This window comes from Cebidichthys violaceus, unplaced genomic scaffold, assembly GCF_023349555.1.
Source record: "Cebidichthys violaceus isolate CVI_PGR_0920_01 unplaced genomic scaffold, fCebVio1.0.p SCAF_19, whole genome shotgun sequence".
NCBI lineage: Eukaryota > Metazoa > Chordata > Actinopteri > Perciformes > Stichaeidae > Cebidichthys > Cebidichthys violaceus.
The window spans coordinates 1,111,970-1,132,799 of record NW_027176361.1 but is presented as its reverse complement, the minus strand read 5'-3'; the positions used below and the strand labels follow the sequence as shown (position 1 = coordinate 1,132,799).

Below are 20,830 nucleotides of genomic sequence, written 5' to 3'. Positions count from 1 at the left end.
TGTGTGTCTGTGTGTGTGTGTGTGTGTGTGTGAGTCTGTGTGTGTGTGTGTGTGTGTGTGTGTGTGTGTGTGTGTGTGTGTGTGTGTGTGTATATGTGTGTGTTGTCGCAGGTACAACTAGGACAGGACTCGCTCTCGTGAAAAGTTTCTGAATATTCATCAACAAATAAAAACAGGACGCTGATAGTTTTTGGTTTTTTTTAACAAATTCTTTTTGTACTTTTGTTTTATTCTTTTAAATTGTTTTTCTAATGAGCTTCAACTTGGAAAACAAGGTTTTCTCTGCTCCTCTTCCTCTTCCTCTTGCTCTTCCTCATCTTCACCCTGTGTGTCCACAGCTCTGATATTCAATGAGACGACTTTCACATCTATAATCCCGTTATGATTGAAGGGTTAAAGAGATGTGTCGACGTGTTTATTTCACGTTTTAGTCAAATGTTTGAATCCAAAAGACGAGATGAGACTCTTCCACTTTACCAAGTATTCAGCTCCTTTACTGCAGTACAAGTACTCATATCACACTCAGATGTAAAAGTACAATATGTACCTCTGAGGTGTAGTGCAGTAAAAAGAACAATATTTAAATGAGAAGTAATAGAATAACACATATGTACATGTACAATATATATATATATATATATATATATATATATATATATTGTACATGTACATATACATGTACATGTACATGTATTGTACATGTATATGTACATGTACATGTGGTAAATAAATGAGCGCTCTCATGTGAGCGTGGTTTTAAGCTCGGCCTCAGTGAGCGTCTCGTCGGGTCTCTCCTTCTCGGAGCTCCTCTTTGTTTCGGGATTATTTTATTTCTTCCTCATCACTTCACATTTGTCGCTTGCTGCCGGATATTTAAACCTCAACGAGATCATCGGGAATTAAGAGTTAATCTGCGGATGAGCTCCGACCGCGGCGCCGGACCTCCAAACGGTTCAATGCGGCCGTCACCGTCCTGTCAGCGATGCTAAGCTAAGCTAGCCCGCTCCATTGAAAAGAGTGACAGGAGAGTCAACAGAGCTTCAGTGGCTCCCACTGTCACCGCCACTCAGTCCACGCACTGTCCCCGCACTGTCCCCGCACTGTCCCCGCACTGTCCACGCACTGTCCCCGCACTGTCCACGCACTGTCCCTGCACTGTCCACGCACTGTCCACGCACTGTCCCCGCACTGTCCACGCACTGTCCACTTACTGTCCACGCACTGTCCACTTACTGTCCACTTACTGTCCACGCACTGTCCACACACTGTCCCCGCACTGTCCACGCACTGTCCGCACACTGTCCACGCACTGTCCCCGCACTGTCCACGCACTGTCCACGCACTGTCCACACACTGTCCACTTACTGTCCACGCACTGTCCCCGCACTGTCCACTTACTGTCCCCGCACTGTCCACTTACTGTCCACGCACTGTCCACACACTGTCCACTTACTGTCCACGCACTGTCCACGCACTGTCCACACACTGTCCCCGCACTGTCCCCGCACTGTCCACGCACTGTCCACACACTGTCCACTTACTGTCCACGCACTGTCCACTTACTGTCCACGCACTGTCCACGCACTGTCCACTTACTGTCCACTTACTGTCCACGCACTGTCCACGCACTGTCCACGCACTGTCCACTTGCTGTCAACGCACTGTCCACACACTGTCCACTTACTGTCCACACACTGTCCACGCACTGTCCACTTACTGTCCACTTACTGTCCACGCACTGTCCACTTACTGTCCACACACTGTCCATACACTGTCCACGCACTGTCCACACACTGTCCACGCACTCGTTCCTTTATTAAAACTCCAGGATCCAAAAGAACCATCGTCAGAATGAAGAAACTGATTTATTTCATTTCTACTCATGAATGAAACCATGAACGTCTTCAGTCTTTGTTGTTGTTTTGTTGCAAAAGATAATTTAAAATAATAATGTGAACATCAAAGAAAAACATATCTGATGATATATGTATACATGTATATATGTGTTTGTATATATATATATATAAACACACATATATATATATATATATATATATATACACACAGACACATATATGTGTTTATATATATTTACATATACTTATGTATATATGTATATGTAAACATATATAAACACATATATGTATATACACACACACACATATATATGTGTATATATAGACATAAATAAATATACATAATTACATACATATGTATATATATATGTATATATATACATATATATATATAAATATATACACATATAACCTTCGAGCTGTTGGCATCGACAAACTTTTCTACATACATAAATATACATACGTACATTTATGTGTATATACATATATGTACGTATATACATATATATATATATATATATATATATATATATATACACAATGTCGTAATGTAGAAATTGCTGTTGCTGGGTAAAATAGTGACACTAAAAAGTTTTAGGTTCAAGTAAAAAAAACTTGAGTTTCTTTTATTGTGACGAGTTTAAAAAGTGTGAAGTGAAGAAAACGACAAACATCTCCAGAGAAGAGGATCCTGTTCAGCTGAATCAGCACAACTCAAAGTGTGTGTGTGTGTGTGTGTGTGTGTGTGTGTGTGTGTGTGTGTGTGTGTGTGTGTGACAGCAGATTAAGTCGCTTTGTAAAAGACGTCTCTCACACACACACACACACACACACACACACAGAGCCTGAGGGTGTGTGAGCGTAAGGACGCTTTTTTTTTCTTCCCGTTGACACATTCATAGAAATCCACACAGAGGCAGAAAGACACACACACACACACACACACACACACACACACACACACACACAGCCTGAGGACACACACACACACACTCACAGAGTCGTGGTGCCGATTCAGCAGTAAAATAAAATGTTTGTCGTGTTTCTTCTTCTGGTTGGAAACTTTTTTCTCATGAAACACTTTGAGTTCATCAGGAGCAGCAGTGGATCCTCACTCACTGTGACGCTGTTCATCAGTGATGTAACGCTCCTTTTCTCCTCATTGATCAGTGATGTAACGCTCCGTTCCTCCTCATTGATCAGTGATGTAACGCTCCTTTTCTCCTCATTGATCAGTGATGTAACGCTCCGTTCCTCCTCATTGATCAGTGATGTAACGCTCCGTTCCTCCTCATTGATCAGTGATGTAACGCTCCTTTTCTCCTCATTGATCAGTGATGTAACGCTCCGTTCCTCCTCATTGATCAGTGATGTAACGCTCCGTTCCTCCTCATTGATCAGTGATGTAACGCTCCGTTCCTCCTCATTGATCAGTGATGTAACGCTCCTTTTCTCCTCATTGATCAGTGATGTAACGCTCCGTTCCTCCTCATTGATCAGTGATGTAACGCTCCTTTTCTCCTCATTGATCAGTGATGTAACGCTCCGTTCCTCCTCATTGATCAGTGATGTAACGCTCCTTTTCTCCTCATTGATCAGTGATGTAACGCTCCGTTCCTCCTCATTGATCAGTGATGTAACGCTCCGTTCCTCCTCATTGATCAGTGATGTAACGCTCCTTTTCTCCTCATTGATCAGTGATGTAACGCTCCGTTCCTCCTCATTGATCAGTGATGTAACGCTCCGTTCCTCCTCATTGATCGGTGATGTAACGCTCCGTTCCTCCTCATTGATCGGTGATGTAACGCTCCGTTCCTCCTCATTGATCGGTGATGTAACGCTCCGTTCCTCCTCATTGATCGGTGATGTAACGCTCCGTTCCTCCTCATTGATCGGTGATGTAACGCTCCTTTTCTCCTCATTGATCGGTGATGTAACGCTCCGTTCCTCCTCATTGATCGGTGATGTAACGCTCTGTTCCTCCTCATTGATCGGTGATGTAACGCTCTGTTTCTCCTCAATAACTATAATAATAATCAAAACACGTGTGGTCAAAGTTTATGAGAACAAGAGGAATATTATATATATACACAGACACACACACACACACACACACACCATCTATCTTCTTCCTCCTCTGCTCTTCCTCACGGCTTTCCTCTTAAAGGGTTTGGAGAGGGCCGGCTGGGGGGCGGGGTTTAACTGAGAGGGGGCGGGGTTTAAACTGACTGGCGGCTCCTTCGACAAATCAGAGACGGGAACAGGTTGAGGGGCTTCAACGTCAGCGACTGGAGATGTTTCAGGAAACTCAGCCACCTGAAACACGGACAAAGTGAAAATGATTGGTTTGTTCATTTATTATTATTATTATAATTATTAGAATGTTATAATATTACAAGTTACAAGGCTTTTTATTCGTCTTTGTACGACAAATAAATCGTAAAATTTGCTACATAGGAAGGAAAACAAACAATAACAAAATCAATCAAATAAAATTATATTAAATAAAAAAAATGTAAAAAATAAAATAAAATAAAATAAGTCTCACAGGGACGTAGGCGAGGTTGTCACGGAGACAGGCGTCCTGCAGCTCGCCGCGCAGCGCGGTCACATGACCTCGGTAGGCGGAGACTTCCTGCTCCAGCCAATCAATCCTGGAGCTGCAGGTGAGACAGAGCTGAGAGACGGAGGAGAGGAGGCTCTGCAGAGAGGAGGAGGGAGGAGCTGTGAGTGGATGAATGAAGCAATGAATGAATCAATGGATGAATCAATGAATGAATTAATGGATGAACCAATGAATGAACCAATGAATGAATCAATGAATGAATCAATGGATGAATCAACGGATGACAATCAGCAGGATGGACAGCAAGATGTTGGTTTATAAACCTGGCACGCTGCCACCTCAGGAGCTCCCATGATGCTCTCTGCTCCACTCAGCTCCAGGTGTTCCCTGGGTAACGGCAGGGGGCGGGGCGGAGCTGACGGCGAGCGACGTGATTGGACGAGACTCTCTCTGACCTGAAGACCACAAAGCATGTCACCAGATGTGGAAATGTGTGTGTTCTGTATTGTTCTTTACATACATATCTGTATATATCTACACACACACACACACACACACACACACACATTTATACATCATGTGTCTTCACCTCGTTGTAACTCGTCTCTGCAGCCTTCATGTTGCAGATCAGATAATCTTTACGTCTATTAAAGAAAGAGAAATATAATACAATAAAGAACATACGGCATTAGAACACGACAATAGGAGTGAGCTGCGACAGGAGTGAGGCGCGACAGGAGTGAGCTGCGACAGGAGTGAGGCGCGACAGGAGTGAGCTGCGACAGGAGTGAGGCGCGGCAGGAGTGAGGCGCGACAGGAGTGAGCTGCGACAGGAGTGAGGCGCGACAGGAGTGAGCTGCGACAGGAGTGAGCCGCGGCAGGAGTGAGCGTTACCTGGCGGTGTCTCTCAGCTCGTCCTCGACTCGCCGCAGTCTCTCCTCCAGCTGCCTCCTCTCCCTCTGAACCCCCGACAGGTGCTTACCCAGAATCCTCAGCGAGCGCTCCTTCCGACTCACCTCCTGGCGAGCCTCCGACAGAGACTAGAGAGAGAGGCGTTAGTTAGCATATTACCTGGGGTTATACTGCAACAAGAGGCCAGAGAGGTTGATTCACCTGCAACAGGTACATGTAGACTGTAAGAAAGCATTTTAAACCTGTGAGGTGTGGCTCAGTGTGCGCTGTGTGTCGGCCTGCTGCTCGGTGTGTGTGTTGACTTTGAGCTGCAGAGTGTGAAGCTGCTCGCTCTGTTCCTGAATGAGCGCCTGGGCTTCCTGTTCCCTGCTCAGCGCCTGACGGACCTCCACACACACACTCTGGAACCGCTGCACTGGGACCTGCACACACACACACACACACACACACACACACACACACACACACACACACACACACACACAGAGTCAGGAGTGTGTGTTCATCAGACAGTACAGGTGTGTGTGTGTGTGTGTGTGTGTGTGTGTGTGTGTGTGTGTGTGTGTGTGTGTGTGTGTGTGTGTGTGTGTGTGTGTGTGTGGAGCCTCACCGTCCTGCAGGTGTCCTCTCTCTCCTTCCGCAGTCCTCTCTTCAGATTGGCCACCTCCAGCCTCAGGCTCCGCCTCTCCACCTCGGCCGAGTGCAGCCGTTGGCTGAAGAGCAGGAAGTGCTGCTGGAGGGTGGAAACCAGGGTCTGATGGGAGGTCAGAGAGGATCAACACACTGACCGAAACATTAAAGTCCACTGCGTGTGTGTGTGTGTGTGTGTGTGTGTGTGTGTGTGTGAGAGTGTGTGTGTGTGTGTGTGTGTGTGTGTGTGAGAGACCTTCATGTTTGGCCGTGGAGGCGTCCGTCTGCTCAGTCCGAGCCTCAGGCGGCCACTCAGTGTGTCCTCATCAGACGGCGCGTCCGATTGGTCGAGAAGGCGATCCAGGAGGCGGGACAAAGCGGAGCGAGCCGCCGACGTCACGTCTGGAGGGGCGGAGCCTAGAGGAGTCAGTAGGAGACAGAACATCTGTACAAGCACATGCATTCATGAATATATAATATGTGTGTTATCAGTGTGTGTGTGTTACCTGTGTGTGCTAGCGCCCCCTGCAGGTCGGCCATGGAGGACAGAACGACGGAGGAGAGAGCTTTAGAGCGGAGCCAGTGAGCACACGCCCCTTTACCACCTTCATCATCGTCTTCATCATCTTTATCTGAAACACAAATTTAAACAGTTGTCGTTTTTTTGCGATGAATCGAGAATAACAAACAAAACTGCTATGAAAGAAGAAGGAGAAGAAGAAGAAGGAGAAGGAGGAGAAGAAGTTGCCCGCCCAGCTGAGCTCCGCCCACCTTGACCCTCCTCTGTGTCCGTGGCGCCTCCTCCACAGACCCCCTCCCCCGTCTCCAGTCTAAACAACACCGTCGTCTGTTGGGTCAGAGCGCTCCACCTCCTCACGGCCAGCACCGCGCACACGCTCCTCCTCCACCGCCTCACCGCCACCGTCGTCTTCCTCCTCTTCTTCCTCTCCTCCTCATCTTCATCATCATCGTCATCTTCCTCTCCTCCCAGAGCTCCGGCCAGCCTCCTCACCTCCTCCTCCAGCTCCTCCCTCTCCGCCAGCCGCCGGCGCAGCAGCGCCTTCTGCTCGCAGAGCGCCCGGAGGCGGCGGCGGGCGTGAGTCAGGGCGCCGGCCAGCAGGGCGCACGCCGACAGGAGGGAGGACGACTCGCCGCGGCACGCCGAGAGGGAGGAGGTCAGGGAGGAGCAGCGGAGCTCCAGGGAGGAGGCGCGGTCTCGGAGGGAGTCGCACCCAGAGCGACACAGCTGAGGGAAAAGAGAACCAATTTAGATGATGGTGTGTCTGGTGAAGTGGGAGGAGCCACTGGTTGTTTAAAATTCCGAAGATTTAACGAAGATTTAAAGAAGGAGAAGGAGGAGAAGGAGAAGAAGAAGGAGGAGAAGAACAACAAGGAGGAGAAGAAGGAGAAGAAAAAGAACAAGGAGGAGAAGAAGGAGAAGGAGAAGAACAAGGAGGAGAAGAAGGAGAAGAAAAAGAACAAGGAGGAGAAGGAGGAGAAGGAGAAGAACAAGGAGGAGAAGAAGGAGGAGAAGAAGGAGAAGGAGAAGAAGGAGAAGAAGAAGAAGGAGAAGAAGGAGGAGAAGAAGGAGAAGGAGGAGAAGAAGAAGAAGGAGAAGAAGGAGGAGAAGAAGAAGAAGGAGAAGAAGAACAAGAAGAAGCAGGAGAAGGAGGAGAAGGAGAAGAAGGAGAAGGAGGAGAAGAAGAAGAAGGAAAAGAAGGAGGAGAAGGAGGAGAAGAAGAAGAAGGAGGAGAAGAAGAACAAGAAGAAGAAGAAGAAGCAGGAGAAGGAGGAGAAGGAGAAGAAGGAGAAGGAGGAGAAGAAGAAGAAGGAGAAGAAGGAGGAGAAGAAGGAGAAGGAGGAGAAGGAGGAGGAGATCTAATGTAATATCTAATATTGTTGCTGTATTTAACTTGTTAAACTTGTTCAACTCTTGAACGAATGTTTCCTCTTTTCTTTCATCCCTTCATGAGGAAGAGGACCAAAGGGACCGGAGTCTTCCTCCTTCATCTTCATCTTCATCTTCACTGCTGACTCAGCACTAAAGCAGAAGACTGACTGCAGATCAGATTTACAAAGAAAGGAAACACCTGAGAGACGAGTGTGTGTGTGTGTGTGTGTGTGTGTGTGTGTGTGTGTGTGTGTGTTACCTGCAGCTCCTCCTGCAGCTGGCTCACAGTGTGTGTGTGTCGGCTGCTCCACGCCTCCTCCCTCCTCCTCACGCTCTCCTCCACGCGAGACAACACACACTCATGACTGCGCTGCAGCTCACGCACACACACACTCTTCTTGTCACACACACTCTGTAGCTGGGCGATCTACAGAGAGAGGGGGGGAGGGGAGTAAAGAATTCACAGAGATCCAGATGTTCTCACATGAGCGTTGGTGGTATAGTGGTGAGCATAGCTGCCTTCCAAGCAGTTGACCCGGGTTCGATTCCCGGCCAACGCAGTTGTTTTACTAAGTTTCCTCTGAGCGTTCACACTACACCGAGCACAACGATGACGTAAACGCCCGCGCTCACTGCTTGATTAGTTGTTAGCGGTCACGACGTGTCCTTCCCCGGTTGGCCACGCCCCTGTCACGTGACCCTTTCCCGAAAATCACAAACAACAACTGTCTTGATGAGAGATCGACTACCAGGTTAATTCAACAACTGTTGTCACGGCTTTGAGGAGGACGGACTGAGAACGGAGGACTTTCCTTTTCTGACCCATAATCAGAAAGTGTTCATAAGTGTTCATTTTAAAATGAATGTGACACCAAATGTGTCTGTTTGAGTTTATAGAGGAAGATCTGAGGTATCAAACACGTTCATTATTAAAGACTTTATTACTCTGTCGTATTGTTTTAACTGAGCAACTGATCTACTTCCTGTTTACATCAACACCATCACACTCAGAGTACTGAAGAGTGATGTCCAGGAGTGTGAGTCTGGAATCATTTAGAAAAGGAGACTGAAACGTTAGTGTGGACGGAACAGAGAGAGACAGGGAGGGGGAGAAAGAGAGGGGAGAGAGACAGAGAGAGAGAGGGGAGAGAGAGACAGAGAGAGAGAGAGAGAGAGAGAGAGAGAGAGAGAGAGAGAGAGAGGGGAGAGAGAGAGGGGAGAGAGAGACAGAGAGAGAGAGGGGGAGAAAGAGAGGGGAGAGAGAGACAGAGAGAGAGAGAGAGAGAGAGAGGGAGGGGGAGAAAGAGAGGGGAGAGAGAGACAGAGAGAGAGAGACAGAGAGAGACAGGGGGAGAAAGAGACAGAGAGAGAGAGGGGGAGAAAGAGAGGGGAGAGAGAGACAGAGAGAGAGGGAGGGGGAGAAAGAGAGGGAGAAAGAGAGGGGAGAGCGAGACAGAGAGAGAGGGGGAGAAAGAGAGGGGAGAGAGAGAGGGAGGGGGAGAAAGAGAGGAGAGAGACAGATGGGGAGAAAGAGAGGGGAGAGAGAGAGAGAGGGAGAAACAGACAGAGACAGAGAGAGGGACGGAGAGAGGGGGAGAAAGAGAGGGGAGAGAGAGAGAAACAGACAGAGAGAGAGAGAGAGAGAGAGAGAGAGAGAGAGAGAGAGAGAGAGAGAGAGAGAGAGAGAGAGAGAGAGAGAGAGGGAGGGAGGGAGGGAGGGGAGTAAAGGACTCACAGTGATCCAGATGTTCTCATGTGTGCGTTGGTGGTATAGTGGTGAGCATAGCTGCCTTCCAAGCAGTTGACCCGGGTTCGATTCCCGGCCAACGCAGATGTTTTACTCTCAGCTCATGTTTGAACTTTAATCACAGACTCCTTCAGTCTGAGACTCACTGATGACATCATGAGGACAGTCAGTCTGACACTCACTGATGACATCATGAGGACAGTCAGTCTGCGAGACTCACTGATGACATCATGAGGACAGTCAGTCTGACACTCACTGATGACATCATGAGGACAGTCAGTCTGCGAGACTCACTGATGACATCATGAGGACAGTCAGTCTGCGAGACTCACTGATGACATCATGAGGACAGTCAGTCTGCGAGGAGTGGACGTAGTCGTCGTGACGTCACTGCTGTCGTTTGTGAAACGACGTTTTGAAGCCTTGACTTCTTTTAACGTCCCCTCCTCCTGTACCTCATACCTGGACGATGTCTCCGTGTCTCACCTTGTCGTCGGCCCTGCGGAGGTCAGAGGTCAGCTGGTCCACCTGCTCCGTGATGACCTCGCACAGCTCCTTCCACGTGAAATCTCCCAGGATGCTCTGGGGCTGATCTAGGAGGACGCAGCCGGCCAGGAGGCGCTGGTAGACGAGGTAGAGGAAGGACAGCCGGGCCTGAGACACACACACACACACACACACACACAGAGGAAGACACACACACACACACACACACACACACAGAGAAAGACACACACACACACACACACACACACACACACACACACACAGTGAGAGGTCGTTTAATAGGTTTTCTCAGCATCACACAGTTTAATTAAATGTTCCAACGACATAATGATGTTACACTGATCTGAGTACAACAACACACTGAGAGGACAAGAGGGACAGAGAGACAGAGAGAGACAGAGAGACAGAGAGACAGAGACAGAGACAGAGACAGAGAGAGAGAGAGAGTGTTTAATAAGTGTATATCTTCACCTTTGACTCTTTCTGGTAGTGGTCAGATATCTTCTGGACCTCTGACCTCCTCTCCTCCTTCTCTCTCTCCCTCTCTCTCTCCCTCTCCTCCCTCTCTCTCCCCCTCTCCTCCTTCTCTCTCTCCAGCTCGGCCTGCAGACCTCTGCTCAGCGTGGACCAATCAGATGTCTCGTGGCGGAGGAGTGTCACTTCCTCCTCCAGAGTGAGGGAGGCCTGCTGAGACTCCTGGAGAGGACAGACAGACAAAGAGACTCATGAAAACCCTCCTCCTCCTCCTCCTCCTCCTCCTCCTCCTCTGGGATCAGACGTCTACCTCCACCTGTCGGCTCTGATCTGAGGTCAGCCGTCGTAGACTCCGGTTCTCCTCGTGCAGCCGCTCTGCTGCCAGCAGCAGATCCTGGACCTGTTGGTCCCTGGTCTCCAGTCTGAGCCGCTCGGTCTGCAGAGTCGTCTTCAGCAGCTGCAGCACAGCAGAGGGACTACGTGTCCCATCATCCTTTGCAGGAGGACTAGTGCCTGCGCACACACACACACACACACACACACACACACACACACACACAAGTTACCTCCTGAGATGGCTACAGGTGTGTGTGTGTGTGTGTGTGTGTGTGTGTGTGTGTGTGTGTGTGTGTGTGTGTGTGTGTGTACCTGTGGTGTTGTGTAGTTGCAGTGTGTCTCTCAGGTGTTTCAAACATTCCTCTGCATCTCTCCGTCTCTGAACACAGAAGAAGAAATTTCACAAAAAAATTAAAGACACACTCCCACTGAGAGTGTGTGTGTGTGTGTGTGTGTGTGTGTGTGTGTGTGTGTACCTGCTCCAGCTGTGTGTGTGTGTCGGCGTGTTGTCTCTTCTCCTCCTCCAGCGTCTCTGTGAGGTCAGAGGTCGTCTTCCTCTCCGTCTGCAAGGCAACGCTCAGGTCGGACTGACACTGATCGTACTCCTTCTGCAGCCTGCGCACACACACACACACACACACACACACACACACACACACACACACACACACACACACTGATGATTCTTTCCTCTCACAGAGTTTGTTGTTTCCTAGGTAAAGAGGCGGCTCACCTCTCCTTCTCCCTCTCCGTGTCTCCTCTCCTCTCTCTCTCCAGACCCAGCTTCCTCTCCTCCTCCCTCAGCTGAGCCCTGAGGAGCTCCAGGCCGCGCTGCGCCTCCTGCTGGACGGACCGCTGCGCCTCCAGCGCCGCCTCCAGGTCCCGCCCCCTTAGCTGCCAGGTCACATGTCACATGACACACAGAGCGAGGTAATGACTGGCTGTGTGTGTGTGTATGTGTGTATGTCTCTGTGTGTGTGTGTGTGTGTGTGTGTGTGTGTGTGTGTGTGTGTGTTACCTGAACGATCTCAGAGTTGAACTTAGACTCCAGGTGAGCTGCTCGCTCCGCCTCCACACTCGCCTCCAGAGACCTCACCCTCTGATCACACACCTGGAGACAGAAACACACAGCTGGATTTATTCACCTCCTCCTCTCTCCTCTCCTCTCTTTACCTCCTTCTCTCTCCTCTCCTCTCTTTACCTCCTTCTCTCTCCTGCTCCTCTCCTCTCTCTCCACCAGGTACTTCAGTTCTCCTGCTCGTCGTCTGTTGGCTTCGGCCTCCTCGTCTCTCTCCTTCTGCACCTCCACCATCCTCCTCTGTGACTCCTCCAGAGCCTCCTCTTGGTCCTGGAGGACAAACAGACGCCTACAATTCAACTTTATTCACTTCACTGAGTTTAGAAGCAGACAGAGAGACAGACAGAGAGACGGAGAAAGAGACAGAGAGAGAGACGGAGACAGAGAGAGAGAGACAGAGAGAGAGACGGACACAGAGAGAGACAAAGAGAGAGAGACAGAGAGAGACAAAGAGAGAGAGACAGAGAGAGAGACGGAGACAGAGAGAGACAAAGAGAGAGAGACAGAGAGAGAGACGGAGACAGAGAGAGACAGACAAAGAGAGAGAGACAGAGAGAGAGACGGAGACAGAGAGAGACAAAGAGAGAGAGACAGAGAGAGAGACGGAGACAGAGAGAGAGAGACAGAGAGAGAGACGGACACAGAGAGAGACAAAGAGAGAGAGACAGAGAGAGAGAGACAAAGAGAGAGAGACAGAGAGAGACAAAGAGAGAGAGACAGAGAGAGAGACGGAGACAGAGAGAGACAAAGAGAGAGAGACAGAGAGAGAGACGGAGACAGAGAGAGACAGACAAAGAGAGAGAGACAGAGAGAGAGACGGAGACAGAGAGAGACAGACAAAGAGAGAGAGACAGAGAGAGAGACGGAGACAGAGAGAGACAAAGAGAGAGAGACAGAGAGAGAGACGGAGACAGAGAGAGACAGAGAGAGAGAGACAAAGAGAGAGAGACAGAGAGAGAGACGGAGACAGAGAGAGACAGAGATCCAGATGTTCTCATGTGTGCGTTGGTGGTATAGTGGTGAGCATAGCTGCCTTCCAAGCAGTTGACCCGGGTTCGATTCCCGGCCAACGCAGATGTTTTACTCTCAGCTCATGTTTGAACTTTAATTACAGACTTCAAACGACACTCCACTGTCCCTGTGTTGTGTGTGTGTGTGTGTGTGTGTGTGTGTGTGTGAGTGAGTGAGTGAGTGTTTGAGTGTGTGTGTGTGTGTGTGTGTGTGTGTGTGTGTGTGTGAGTGAGTGTTTGAGTGTGTGTGTGTGTGTGTGTGTGTGTGTGTGTGTGTGTGTGTGTGAGTGAGTGTTTGAGTGTGAGTGTGTGTGTGTGTGTGTGTGTGAGTGACCTGCAGCAGTCGGTGCAGTCGCTGGTTTTCTGAGCTGAGGCTGTGAATCAGTCCGTCACGCTCCTCCACTTCCTGCTGCAATGCATGCTGGTCCTCGTCCCGGGCCTGCCGGGTGATGTCCAGAGCTTTCTGCAGCTCCTGGACGTCCTGCTGGAGCTCTGCTGCTCGCTCTGAACACACACACACACACACACACACACACACACCTTACTGCTGCATCTGTCTCTCTCTGGTCTCAGAGGGTGCGTTTGATTCTACGTACCTGTGAGCTCGGAGGCCCGGGTGGAGTCTCTCTGGCTCAGGGTCAGCTGGTACTGAAGCTCCACCCGCTGAGCTTCTCCTCGCTCCACCGAGGACCGGAGACGGGTCAGCTGGGTCTGGAGCCGGGTCACCTGAGAGAGACAGGTACTGTACTACAACTAGAGGTAGACAGAGTACTCTGTACTGTACTACAACTAGAGGTACACAGAGTACTCTGTACTGTACTACAACTAGAGGTAGACAGAGTACTCTGTACTGTACTACAACTAGAGGTACACAGAGTACTCTGTACTGTACTACAACTAGAGGTAGACAGAGTACTCTGTACTGTACTACAACTAGAGGTACACAGAGTACTCTGTACTGTACTACAACTAGAGGTAGACAGAGTACTCTGTACTGTACTACAACTAGAGGTACACAGAGTACTCTGTACTGTACTACAACTAGAGGTAGACAGAGTACTCTGTACTGTACTACAACTAGAGGTACACAGAGTACTCTGTACTGTACTACAACTAGAGGTAGACAGAGTACTCTGTACTGTACTACAACTAGAGGTACACAGAGTACTCTGTACTGTACTACAACTAGAGGTAGACAGAGTACTCTGTACTGTACTACAACTAGAGGTACACAGAGTACTCTGTACTGTACTACAACTAGAGGTAGACAGAGTACTCTGTACTGTACTACAACTAGAGGTACACAGAGTACTCTGTACTGTACTACAACTAGAGGTAGACAGAGTACTCTGTACTGTACTACAACTAGAGGTACACAGAGTACTCTGTACTGTACTACAACTAGAGGTACACAGAGTACTCTGTACTGTACTACAACTAGAGGTACACAGAGTACTCTGTACTGTACTACAACTAGAGGTACACAGAGTACTCTGTACTGTACTACAACTAGAGGTACACAGAGTACTCTGTACTGTACTACAACTAGAGGTACACAGAGTACTCTGTACTGTACTACAACTAGAGGTACACAGAGTACTCTGTACTGTACTACAACTAGAGGTAGACAGAGTACTCTGTACTGTATTACAACTAGAGGTACACAGAGTACTCTGTACTGTACTACAACTAGAGGTACACAGAGTACTCTGTACTGTACTACAACTAGAGGTACACAGAGTACTCTGTACTGTACTACAACTAGAGGTAGACAGAGTACTCTGTACTGTATTACAACTAGAGGTACACAGAGTACTCTGTACTGTATTACAACTAGAGGTACACAGAGTACTCTGTACTGTACTACAACTAGAGGTACACAGAGTACTCTGTACTGTACTACAACTAGAGGTACACAGAGTACTCTGTACTGTACTACAACTAGAGGTAGACAGAGTACTCTGTACTGTACTACAACTAGAGGTAGACAGAGTACTCTGTACTGTACTACAACTAGAGGTACACAGAGTACTCTGTACTGTACTACAACTAGAGGTAGACAGAGTACTCTGTACTGTACTACAACTAGAGGTACACAGAGTACTCTGTACTGTACTACAACTAGAGGTAGACAGAGTACTCTGTACTGTACTACAACTAGAGGTACGTATGTATCTATGTATTTGTATATTCTCTCACCTCCTGGTTGTGGCTGCTCGTCAGCTCCAGTCTGTCTTTCTCCAGCTGATGGACTCTCCTCCTCAGCCTCCCCGACCGGTCGCCTCCTTCACCTCCTTCTGACGCCGCCCTCCTGCTCCTCCCCTCCCTCTCCCCCCTCCGTCCTCCTCCTCCCTCTCTTCTGTCCCTCCCTCGTCTCTTCTTCTCTCTCTCCTCATCTTCCTCTCTACTTCCTGTCTGCTTCTGCTTCTGTTGCATGGTGGAGAGGACGTCTTTCAACCTGGGGGAGAGACAGACAGAGAGACAGCGAGACAGAGAGAGACAGACAGGGAGACAGAGACAGAGAGAGACAGAGAGAGACAGGGAGACAGAGACAGCGGGAGAGAGAGACAGAGCGAGACAGAGAGAGAGAGACAGACAGGGAGACAGAGAGACAGAGAAAGACAGAGAAAGACAGAGACAGAGAGGGAGACAGAGAGAGAGAGACACGTGTGTGTAAATATTGTATTAATAGTACTAGTAATAATTATAGTAATAGTTGCAGTACTAGTAGCGTCACTGTGTACTTCTCTATCTCCTCCTCGGAGCTCCTGGAGGAGTTAACCCCGGCTCTCTGCTGGCTCCCCCGAGGCTCCGCTCCGTCGTGCCCGCTCTCCCCGGCGCTCTCCCCGGCTCTCTCCCCGGCTCTCTCCCCGGCTCTCTCCGCGGCTCTCTGCCCGCTCTCCGCGGCTCTTCTCCCGCCGGCCTGTCGTCTCCTCCGCTCGGCTGGTTCCGTCTGCATCGCTCCGCCTCCGGGATGACTTGAACAGCCCTGAGGGTGTGTTTCAGCTCCATCACCACGGACAGACACTGGACTCTCTGGGGCCGGTTGCTTGGCTCATGTTTTGGTGCCAATAGACGCGCTCAACCCGTGAAAAGCGACCTAAAAGCGACTAATCTATCTATTCAACATTCACCATAACATCCATAATAGTTACAGCACATGTAGAACAAGACGTGAGACGGTTTACAAATCAACCGGATCTACTTTACAATTCGGCATCAGTGAAAAACACCAAAGATGGCGGATTTCCTCATAATTTTAAGTTATATTAAATGTTTCTGTCAACAACAAACAGCTGTGTTTACACATTGAACGTGCTAGTTTAAACATTTAAACGTTTTGGTGGATCTACTATAAGCCGAATTATAAAGAAGACCGTGACGATCCACTGGACGTTATAAGCATGTTTATAACTAGTCCATAAGTTTGTTTGTCAACAAGTTAATCTTAAATTCTATCATTTCGTGAATGGAGTTTTGTTTCCCTGGCACACACAACACAAACAAAGACCCGTTTAACGGTTAATATTCTACATTTACATATTTATTATAGTTATAATTAAGTAGGAGAAAGTCAACACTACACACTTTATTCACAACATTACTAAGAAAAGCTGAAGAACAGTTCGTAGTGAACTTTTAGAAACACTTACAGCGACATTTATCCAGAAACCGTTTGAATCTGACGCCATCTTTAGCGTCCGTACGTCATATCCGCATTCACTCCCGATTGGCTGGATGACCGGCCAATGGTGACCGCCCATTTCGACATGTCATTTATTTATGTATTTATTTGAGGTAATTATGAGTTTAATAAAAAAATAAACATATGGATTTAATAAACCTTAAATAAATAAATATTTCTGAAATTATTTTGTACACAAACGTATTAAAATTAAAAAAATTAAAAAAGTAAATAAGGGAAAGAAATAGAATTATATAAGATTATTGGTCAATATATTGACTATATTTGGGAATTTCAAAACAGCTTTTAGCCGGAATGGTTATACTATAAATAACCCAAACGTGTGTTCTTGGAGGTCTTGGAGTAGAATACAAAAATAATCACAATCAAAATATTTCTAAAAATATGTTCTGTATATATGTGTTTTTAAAACAAAGAGCTGTACAGTATGTCATACTGTATTAATTGCCTGTGTTTTAATGTGACATTAGAGGTGCAGTACTGTAACGAGCCGTAGAGGGCAGTGTGATCTGTTTTCACTGGTGGCGCTACCATTTAATCCAGCGTAGAAGAAGAAAGAAAAGCAAAACAACATGGCGGCGCCCGCAGAACACGTTGAAACGGAATCCACAGATCCAGATCCTCCAGAAACAGACCAAACAGAAGCGACAGAGACCACCAGAGACCCAGAAGCCTCAGACTCGGAGTCTGCAGACCAGGACCTGGACCCGGATCCTGATGGGGATCCAGACGAGGACGAGCCGCCCGAGCCGAAGATCCGAGACACCCCGGAGGACATCCGGCTGGAGGCGATCGCCAACACGGTGGCTCTCCACCCGAGCCGGGACATCCTGGTGTGCGGGGACGTGGACGGGGACATCTACGCCTACTCGTACTCGTGCACGGAGGGCGAGAACCGGGAGCTGTGGTCCTCCGGGCACCACTTGAAGTCCTGCCGCCAGGTGCGCTTCTCCGAGGACGGGCTGAAGCTCTACAGCGTCTCCAGGGACAAGGCCGTCCACATGCTGGACGCGGAGCGGGGACAGCTGGTGACGAGGATCCGGGGGGCCCACGGGGCCCCCATCAACAGTCTGCTGCTGGTGGACGAGAACATCCTGGCGACCGGAGACGACGGGGGAACCCTGAAGGTCCGGAACCTTTGACTGGTCTTAATGGTCCAGACTGGTAGCTATGGAAGCCCATGACTGCCAGTAAAAGAACACACATGAGATCCAAACTTAGTTTAAATGTTAAATATACCCCTAAGGTAAATGAACATGATGAGATAGAAGTAGTGTACATTATTACAATCAGATGTTTCCATGTTCCTGCCTGGTTTCTAATTGATAGGAGACGGTCTACAGTGGTTTTACTCCCAACGTGTACCTTGTCATTGATTAGTTGTTGTCTCCGTGAAGGTGTGGGATATGAGGAAGGGGACGGACATCATGGACCTGAAACAGCACGAGGATTACATCAGTGACATCGCCGTGGACCAGGCCAAGAGGATCCTCCTCACTACCAGGTGACTGTCGCCTCACGACCACCAACATCATCAATTCATCACAAATATCACAGTCTTAAGCTTAGCTTCGGCTGCTTTTTGGGACCGAAGCGTTTGTCACATGTGACGTGTTCAAGGACCGTCGTAAAGATGGAAATCTAGACAACAAGGACGTTTTTTCATCTTCTGGCTGTGATGAACGGTGTAGTTTTGGCGTTAGTTTGAAGAAATCTTGAACTCTGATTTGTTCTGCTGAAACCTCCCACAGCGGCGACAGCACCATGGGCGTCTTCAACATCAAGAGGCGGCGGTTCGAGCTGCTGTCGGAGTCCCAGAGCGGCGACCTGACCTCGGTGGCGCTGATGAAGCGGGGCAAGAAGGTGGTCTGCGGCTCCAGCGAGGGGACCATCTACATCTTCAACTGGAACGGCTTCGGGGCCACCAGCGACCGCTTCGCCATCAAGGCCGAGTCGGTGGAGTGCATCGCGCCCATCACCGACAGCATCGTGTGCACCGCCTCCATGGACGGGTACATCCGGTGAGTAGTCTGACTTCATCCATGGGGGTCTACTAAGAGTCCACGTTGGCGTTTCTAAATGCTTTAAAGTGGTCTATATCGGTCTTTTGGTGGTTTAAGGTGCTTTAAAATGGTCAATCGTGGTCTATTGGTGGTTTAAGATTCTTTAAAATGGTCCCTCATGGTCTTTTGGTGGTTTAAGGTGCTTTAAAATGGTCTATAATGGTCTATTGGTGGTTTAAGATTCTTTAAAATGGTCCCTCATGGTCTTTTGGTGGTTTAAGGTGCTTTAAAGTGGTCTATATTGGTCTTTCGGTGGTTTAAGATGCTTTAAAATGGTCTATAATGGTCTTTTGGTGGTTTAAGGTGCTTTAAAGTGGTCTATAATGGTCTTTTGGTGGTTTAAGATGCATTAAAATGGTCCCTCATGGTCTTTCGGTGGTCTAAATTGCAAGTAACTAACATGTTGTAATGTGTCCTCCATCAGAGCCGTCAACCTCCTTCCCAACCGGGTCCTCGGCTGCATCGGGCAGCACGTCGGCGAACCCATCGAGGAGCTCGCCAAGTCCTGGGACACCCGCTTCCTGGCCAGCAGCGCCCACGACCAGCTCATCAAGTTCTGGGACATTTCCAGTTTGCCCGGCACCACCGTCAACGAGTACCGCAAGAGGAAGAAGAAGGACGGACGCATGAAGTCCCTGTCCAAGAAAGCCCACGGGGACAACGACTTCTTCTCGGGACTCGTAGAGGAGACGGAGAAGAAGGAAGACCTGGAGGAAGAGGAAGAGGAGGAAGACAGCGATAGCGGCAGCGATTAAAAAGCGGTTAAACCCAAATAAGTGGGTCAACATCTCGGCTGTTTGTCGGATTAAGTGCCTCATAAGGTTTCTACTGTGGACTAGAAACACGGGAATGTTGGGATGACGTTTAACTCCTCGCAAACATAAATATGTGAAGTGATGAAGAGCGAATGTCCCAGAAGATCTTCATCCTCGCTGACTGTTGATGCACCAGATATCAGAAGGAATGACACTAAAATAAAGTCGTGGCTATGAAGCGGTGGGGCATCAGAAAAAAGACAAACAAATGTGTCCAAAACATAAACTCATAATTTGAATCAAAATGTTGCTTTTCTTTATTTATGTGCAGCTGCTTGTGTTTGGAAAACATTCAAAAAGTGTCAAATGAAAACTCTTCTAATCCAGAGAACTATAGCATTTTTTTGTAGTATTTGTACCAAAAGTCGGGTACATTTTCAACCAATAACTAGCTCCAGATGTTGGTTTTTTTTGGCATTTTTTTTTGTCTGCTGGGTAAATTTGTGGAAAAAAAATTATTTGTATTTACATTAAAAAAGTTTTTTTTTGGTATATATTTGTGCAACTAGCTTTAATTATCAATACATCATAGTTATTAAAGAAGAAACATTTAAAGAGTAAATGCTTGTCACTGATGTACATCTACATTAAATACTTTGTTTTTCTATGATATTCTACGTTTTACCAGTTTTATACTCCTGAACAAGCGTTTAAACGTGTATTTGTATCAGCTCACATTTTTTGCAGTAGTGTATACTATGTATTAGTGGTATTTCGATCAAAATATACTTTTAAGTACAAAAAACCCCCATTTCAGAATCATTTTAATGGCTTTATATAGCTGGCTAGCCTCACCTATATTATCAGAATTTATGAGTTTATTTATATTTTGCATTAAATATTAAAATCTGTAAAATCTAATCAAATTAATGTGGTGAAGTAAAAAAATACAGTATTTGTCTCAGAGTAGAAGTATAAATTAGCGTAAAATGGAAGTAAGTAGTAAAAGTACATACAATCTGTACTTGCTAAGGGTTACATTTAGTTTATAAGTTTAGCCTTATTATGGTAAACATTACTTCTTAACAGGTATTAGTGATACAAATACAACAGTTAGAATCCATGAAAGGTATTTATACAATTAACTCGGACTGTCTGGAAGATTATTAAAAGGAAACATTTCGATAAAGTAATTTTAAGAAGCAGAGTACTTAAATAAATGTACTTATTTAAATATATAATCGAATAGGGCGCTAAATGTAATTCATTTTAGTATTTTTTGTGTTCTGAATTATTAGT

The 20,830-nt window shown here is 47.5% G+C and overlaps 2 protein-coding genes and 3 non-coding genes across 5 annotated transcripts; 4 read left to right on the top strand and 1 right to left on the bottom strand.

Annotated features, from left to right (window-relative positions):
* Window positions 1–2,404: 2,404 nt before the first annotated feature.
* On the bottom strand, window positions 2,405–16,686 carry ccdc171 (coiled-coil domain containing 171). Its single transcript, XM_068713130.1, has 25 exons — window positions 16,661–16,686; window positions 15,752–15,996; window positions 15,207–15,465; window positions 13,604–13,733; window positions 13,342–13,511; window positions 12,121–12,267; window positions 11,938–12,030; window positions 11,653–11,813; window positions 11,396–11,534; window positions 11,232–11,298; window positions 10,894–11,096; window positions 10,581–10,805; window positions 10,089–10,256; window positions 8,115–8,282; window positions 6,736–7,210; window positions 6,471–6,596; window positions 6,221–6,381; window positions 5,945–6,088; window positions 5,577–5,756; window positions 5,317–5,462; window positions 5,012–5,066; window positions 4,746–4,877; window positions 4,405–4,557; window positions 3,975–4,172; window positions 2,405–3,880 (listed from the first exon to the last, which is right to left on the bottom strand). The coding sequence occupies exons 2-24, from the start codon at window positions 15,964–15,966 to the stop codon at window positions 3,978–3,980; spliced, it is 3,912 nt and encodes a 1,303-aa protein (XP_068569231.1). The 5' UTR covers window positions 15,967–15,996; window positions 16,661–16,686; the 3' UTR covers window positions 2,405–3,880; window positions 3,975–3,977.
* On the top strand, window positions 8,344–8,415 carry trnag-ucc (transfer RNA glycine (anticodon UCC)). The gene has a single exon. It is a non-coding gene; the product is annotated as a tRNA-Gly (tRNA).
* Window positions 9,615–9,686, top strand: trnag-ucc (transfer RNA glycine (anticodon UCC)). Its single transcript has one exon. It is a non-coding gene; the product is annotated as a tRNA-Gly (tRNA).
* Window positions 13,000–13,071, top strand: trnag-ucc (transfer RNA glycine (anticodon UCC)). The gene has a single exon. It is a non-coding gene; the product is annotated as a tRNA-Gly (tRNA).
* Window positions 16,687–17,270: 584 nt separating the features above from the next.
* wdr55 (WD repeat domain 55) lies at window positions 17,271–20,191 on the top strand. Its single transcript, XM_068713089.1, has 4 exons — window positions 17,271–17,840; window positions 18,111–18,217; window positions 18,465–18,734; window positions 19,201–20,191. The coding sequence occupies exons 1-4, from the start codon at window positions 17,286–17,288 to the stop codon at window positions 19,529–19,531; spliced, it is 1,263 nt and encodes a 420-aa protein (XP_068569190.1). The 5' UTR covers window positions 17,271–17,285; the 3' UTR covers window positions 19,532–20,191.
* The last annotated feature ends 639 nt before the right edge of the window (window positions 20,192–20,830 follow it).